The sequence below is a fragment of the Lichenostomus cassidix genome, unplaced genomic scaffold (genome assembly GCF_008360975.1).
Source record: "Lichenostomus cassidix isolate B80296 unplaced genomic scaffold, HeHo_3.0 HiC_scaffold_46, whole genome shotgun sequence".
Classification (NCBI taxonomy): domain Eukaryota; kingdom Metazoa; phylum Chordata; class Aves; order Passeriformes; family Meliphagidae; genus Lichenostomus; species Lichenostomus cassidix.
Genome location: NW_028147597.1, coordinates 921860 through 928003, shown reverse-complemented (window position 1 = coordinate 928003; position 6144 = coordinate 921860). Strand labels below are relative to the sequence as shown.

Sequence of the window (6144 nt, the reverse complement as noted above, 5' to 3'; positions counted from 1 at the left end):
GAGCTCCCGCAGTGTCAGAGAGCTCAGAGCATGTGGGGCCAGGCCCAGAGCCCTGGGCACGGCCGCCGATCGCGGGGCAGCGGCACAGACGGAATGTCCTGCGGCCCAAACCTCCTGCTCCTTCCACACAGCGCCCATCGTGCTCCCTCTGCTCCTCTCCCAGCACTGCACAAATTCCAGCTGGGAGGAGGCTTCCCAAGAGAGAGCTCCAGCTCCCTGCTCCTGTTTTACCCTGAGTGTCCCTGCAGAGGAGCAGGGCACCTTCCTGTTCCAGAAGCTCAGGGGTCTCATTTCATGAGCAATCCGGGATGCCAGTGGCCTTGTTAAGAAGGACAAAAGCAGAGGGAATGGATTAGAAATTATTAGAAAAAATTACCCTTTTGACAGAAAAAGTTCCCCAAGGCATTCCCTGCATTTCTCCTTTTCAGGTTCTCTCAGATCTCTGTCTGCTCTGAGAGGTCCAGCTTGTTCTGGTGCTTATCATGAACTGCTTGTGCTCTTGATTTACACCAGCACAAGAGATGTAGAATCATCTCAATTGAACACAGAAACAAACTACCTCTGTCAGCCCATTTCCATGTTCCAAATTACTTTCAAGATGGCCATGGAGATGTTGGAATGATTCTCACACAACTCTCCATTTCTGGCTGCAGGCTCTGGAGATTCTTCCTCTGAATTCAGTCAGGGTTGCATTCCCTAACAATTTCTGGTATCACTTCATGTTTTCTTTGGTTAGAACAGTAACAATGAAAACCTTTTACCAATGGCACAACTCCCCAGCCCACAAGCAAAAGAAAGGACAAATTGTAAAGTTCTCCAAACATTTATCCTTCTTTGCTGCAAAAGTCATGCTGCACACACAGTGCAGAAAGCCAAGAGAAGCTGCAATTGGTGGCACATCTTGTGACAGGAGCTCAACTTTGCTCTCCACAAAAGGTTCTTGAAGAGAGCAAACAGGACCGTGGAGAAGATTCTGGGAAAACTGAAACAGCTTTCAAGAAGTGAAATGAAAATGGAAAGAAACAATTCAAGGTGTTTTCCTCTATTTATTTCTGTGCTCCCCTTTTCCACGTTGCACTACTTCTCCATGCCATTAATTCCAAATGGATCTCACCTCAAAGATCTATGTGATTCAGTGAGTTTTATGCACTCTAAAACATGATAAGCTGCATCCAGTTTGCCTTTTCCTGTTTTGCCTGGAGAGCTATGCTGGAGACATAAGTGCAGTGCTTGGGTCGGGTCTGAATTCTACAGACAGGGAATGTGCTCTGCTAGTGTTTGACCCTCAGCAGGGACAATGCACAGCAGCAACCGAGGGGATTTCTGTGCCATTGTGTCAAGACTCTGGACCTGGGCTGAACAGGGCAAAGTTCCCGTGTTTGGACAGACTCAGGGGCTGCCCTTGGGGCACGCGGGGCTCGGCCGTGGGGCGCGCGGGGGCGAGCGGGGAACGGACAAACGGCCACTCGGACTAACGGCCACTCGGACTAACGGCCACTCGGACTAACGGCCATTGACCTTCAGTTGCAGCGGCAGCGGCGGTAGCGGCAGCAGCAGCGGCAGCGAATACAGCGATTCTAAGGATTGTCTTCGGCTCTTTCTCCTGCTTCTTCTCTCCCTCTCCCGCTGTCCCGCATCCTCTCCCCGTCTCCCTTTCCCAGTCCTACCCTCCTCTCCCGGTGTTCCTTTCTCGCTGCCTCTCCCCTGCCAGCCCGGGCCATGCCCCAAACCCGCCCCCGGCCCCGGGCGGGGCTGCCCCCTCCCCGCCCCTGGGCGTCCCGCCGCGCTCTCGCCTTCGCCCGCTTCTCGCCATCGTGGCAGTGGCGCTGCTGGGCGGGCATCAGTGGCTGGGGCTGGGGCGGCATCGTCACCCTTTGGCTCCGCCTGTCCCGAGCCCGGCCCCAGCCCCGACGCAGGGTCCAGCCCCGAGCCCGACCCCGTTACCAGCTCCTCCCGGGGCCCGCGGAGGACACACGCGGCTCGGCCGCTCCCGCCGCCTCCGCTGCGGCTTCCCCGGGCCGAGCTCCGCCGCTGGGCAGCGCGGCCGCCGGCCCCGAGCCGCCGGTGCCCGGGGCGGGTGGGAATGCCCAGCCCGGGGCGCTCGGAGGGCGGTCGGGGGCCGTGTCTGGCCCCGGGCCGAGCGCTGACGGCCGCGTGTCGCCCGCAGGGAAGGCGCAGGAGGCCCTGCAGGATCGCTACCGCCTGGGTTCGCTGCTGGGCACAGGCGGCTTCGGCAGCGTCTTCTCGGCGACGCGGCTGGCGGACGGTGCCCCGGTGAGTGGCGGGGCTGGCGGCGGGCGGAGGAGGAGGAGGAGGAGGAGAAGGAGAAGGACCGGGCGCGGCGGGGCGGGCGGCGAGCTCAGCCCGCTGCTGCCCCTTGCTCGCAGGTCGCCATCAAATGCGTGCAGAGGGATCGCATCCGGCATTGGGGCGAGCTGGTGAGTGAGCCATTGGGGCCAGCGGCAGAAGCCGGGCGAGCCGGGCGGCGAGGAGCCGGGGCCCGGCAGGGTGGGAGCCGCCGGGAGCCCCGGAGGGAGAGCGGGCGAGGGGTGAGCGGGGGGCGCCGAGCATCCCGGGCTGGGTGAGGGGTCCCAGAGCCCTGGCACAGCCTCAGCCCCACTGACAGCAGCTTGGTCCTCCCTCAGCCCGATGGCACCCGTGCGCCCCTGGAGATCGTGCTGCTGGACAAGGTGTCCACTGGGTTCCATGGTGTAATTCAGCTCCTGGAATGGTTCGAGCTCCCCACCAGCTTCTTGATGGTGATGGAGCATCCGGAGCAGTGCCAGGACCTGTGTGATTTCATCCTGGCTCGGGGGTTCCTGCCGGAGGAGGAGGCTCGGGGGCTGTTCTGCCAGGTGCTGCAGGCCGTGCGGCACTGCACCAGCTGCGGGGTGCTGCACAGAGACATCAAACCTGGCAACATCCTCCTGGACCTGTGCACTGGACAGGTCAAACTGATCGACTTTGGCTGTGGCACCTTCCTCCAGGACACAGTGTACACCAGATTTGCAGGTGAGCCCTCCCAGGGGATGCTCCTGGGCCCCTCATGGCCCAGCCTGGGTGTAGCACCAGAGATTCCCTCATTTGCTGCAGGTCATGGGATTGCTTCTTCAGCCAAGTTGCTTTTGGGTGGGGGGACCAGCTCTTGGCCCTGCTGACAGCCTTCAGCACCCACTCTGCCCTGGGCTGGGGCTGGGGCAGCCAGCCTGACAAAAACACCCATGGGGTAGCAGAGAGGGGGGTCAGACCCTGTGCCCTGGCTGCTTTGGTATGCAGGCGAGGAAGGGCTTGGACTGCTTCACTCCCCTTGTTTGCCTTGGCTTATTAATGGTTTTTGGGGCAATGCAGGCAGGAAGGAGAGTGGTTTTTCCCCACAACTGGGTGGGTTTTCCATTGGCATTTCATGGTCAGGCCTTCCCAGGGCTTGTGCTGCCCTCTTCCAGCACCAGTGGCTTCTTTTAGAACCCCAAGTTTGTACACAAGTCACAGGTGCTGGCGAGAGGGCAGCAGATCACCCCATGTGCCACTGCTGCAGCCCCTGCATGCCCAGGGATGGTGGGGTGAGGCTCTGGGAGCAGCAGCATCCCTGATGAACTCCATCTGTATTCCATAGGAACACTGTCCTACAGCCCACCAGAATGGACCCAGCTCAGATGTTACCATGGCGAGGCAGCAACGATCTGGTCCCTGGGTATCCTGCTGTACCAGATGGTCTGTGGGAAGCACCCATTCAAGAAGGGCCAGGAGATCGTCTGGGGCGAGCTCTTGTTCCCACAACACCTTTCTCAAGGTAAATCCTCATCTCTGCAGCACAGGGGGAATATCAGTGTTGGGAGACAGCAGCAGGCTCATGAGCATCCTGCTCTGGCAGCTGCTGAGGAGGTGGCACATGTCCTGCTCCCCTACTCTCCTCCTAAACAGGGAATTGACTGGAAATTTTAGGCACAGCTCTGAGCACATCCAGCATAGGCAGGGCATGGGAACAGGGAGGCAAAGCAAACATCATCCTTCTCCAAGTGACTAGCAGTTTCTGGTTTCTCTCCCCAGAGTGCAAAGATCTTATCAAGGGGTGTTTATCCATGCACTCCTTGGACAGGCCATCACTGGAAGATCTCTTCTGTGAGACTTGGCTGCAGGGCTCTGCCCTAGAAGATGGGAGAGATCCACAGACACCGTTTGGGCCTGGTAAGTAACAGCTGCACACATGTCTTGGCAATAAGAAGCAAAGAAAACCAAACTGTTTTGTGCTGCCTGTAGCCTGGAGCAGGGATCATCAGATGGGAACACACAGCTCTTGTGCTGGAGCTGAGCTGCTCTGCAAGCACTGGTGGCCACCATCCAAGCTGGTTTTGCTTGTCCTGGCTCATTGATGGCTGGGGCCCTGGGCAGAACCCTGACAGCCTGCTCTGCCCCCAGGGAAGGAGCAGGAGCCCCTGGAGAAGCTGGACCAGGTGGGGCTGCTGCTGGAGACACCAGGGACACCCTCAAGGATGAGCACCTCTTCCACGACCCAGCCATCTGCAGCTGAAGAAGATTGACTTTGATTCTGGCACCTTCTGCAAAGACACACTCCACACCCAATGTGCAGGTGAGTGCACAGCCAGGGGATGCTCCCAGATCTGGGCATTGCACAGCCTGGCTGGGCACCAGAGGTTCCCCCTTGGCTGGGGTGGATGCAAGGAACTCTTCAGTTGGCTGCCAAGCTGCTCTTTGGCTCTGGGCAGCTGCTGAGGAGGAGGATCTGCCATGGCTGGCTGGAGGCTGGGCACATGTCCTGCCCTCCTGCTCTGCTCCCAAAGGCAGCAGTGATGGGGAGGTTTGGGCACAGCTCTGAGCTCAGCCAGCATGGCCTGGGCACTGTGGGCAGTTGGGACAAGGGGACAGGAGCCTTTAGCTGATGGGTGATTTCTGGTTTCTCTCCTTCCAGCAGGGCTCTGCAGATGCTGAGGCTGCTCTGGGCTCTGCCAGGGCTCTGCTGGGGCTCAGCCCTGGGCACAGCTGGGTCTGCTCTGCCCTCCCATTGCTCTGACAGCTCTGCATCAGACGAGCCTGTTCTGAGCACAGCGACTGAGCTTTGTGCTTGTGCAGGTGAGTGAGACTCTCCTGCAGGCCCAGAGATTGCAGTGAGGGATACACATCCAATTGGCAAGAACCCAAACACTCCACAGTCCCAGCTGAATGCCTCTATCTCCACAGGATGTTTTGTCTGTCCCACTCTTCATTCCTGTTGGGCTGGAACTCTGCAATTGCACTTTCATCCTCCTCTAGGAGTACCATGACTGAGCCAAACCTGGCGAGTGGGCCTTGTTCCTAAGGCAGTGCAGTCTGGAGTTGATGGATGAAGAATTGCCCTTCTCCACTTCCAAACCAGAGCAAAAAGCTGTAAGTGGGACTTTCTGTCTTTAAGAAACCACTGACAGTTTCAGAGGGAATGTACAGCTCATTCACAGGTTGAGAAGGAAGGGCATCTTCTAAAGGAGTTGAGATTTGACAGAGTTTAGATTCCCAGTCCTGCTCAGAGCTGGCAGGGCACAATCAATTTCCTAATACTTCAACCACAGTTGAAAATAACAATGTTGGAAACAAACCCCAAAATATTTAAAAACAGGCTGCTGAGTAAGATGGATCCATGCCATCAGAACATTTTCAAAGTAAATAACTGAGTTCTCATATTCAAAAGATCAGTTACCTCTTAATTGAAGTTTACAGAAAATTTTTCACTACACTTCTGGAGTTTCTTCTAATATTTTGATTTTTTTCTGATTCCTTTTTCCTTTTCTTTTTTTTTTAATTTTTCTTTTCTAAATCAGAAAACATGTCCTGAAAGAGGAATGTCCTTTCCTCCTCATTCCCATGTGGAGCAGCTCCCTTCCCACAGAGCCTGGCAGCTCCTGACCCCTGCAGGGCTGAGGCTTTTTCCCGTTGCTGTGCACAGACTGATGGAGCAGCACTGCTGAACACAGGGACACCCAGAGGGACCAAAAGCAGTTGCCTTTGTCCACCTGAAGCTCCAAGGGCCAAACTCTGAGCAGACATAGCTAGAAGACACTGGCAGGCTCCCTGTTTGCTGTGCTCCCCACTTGTGAGGGGCCCAGCTTTGCGTGAGGCACAGTGAGAACAAGGGGCAGCTCCCTCCCAGCCCTG

At 57.0% G+C, this 6144-nt stretch overlaps 1 protein-coding gene across 1 annotated transcript; it reads left to right on the top strand.

Moving 5' to 3' along the window:
• Positions 1-1503: 1503 nt before the first annotated feature.
• Positions 1504-4193, top strand: LOC146421896 (serine/threonine-protein kinase pim-1-like). Its single transcript, XM_085046858.1, has 5 exons — positions 1504-2274; positions 2388-2438; positions 2646-3012; positions 3614-3790; positions 4048-4193. The coding sequence occupies exons 1-5, from the start codon at positions 1720-1722 to the stop codon at positions 4191-4193; spliced, it is 1296 nt and encodes a 431-aa protein (XP_084902984.1). The 5' UTR covers positions 1504-1719.
• Positions 4194-6144: the final 1951 nt, after the last annotated feature.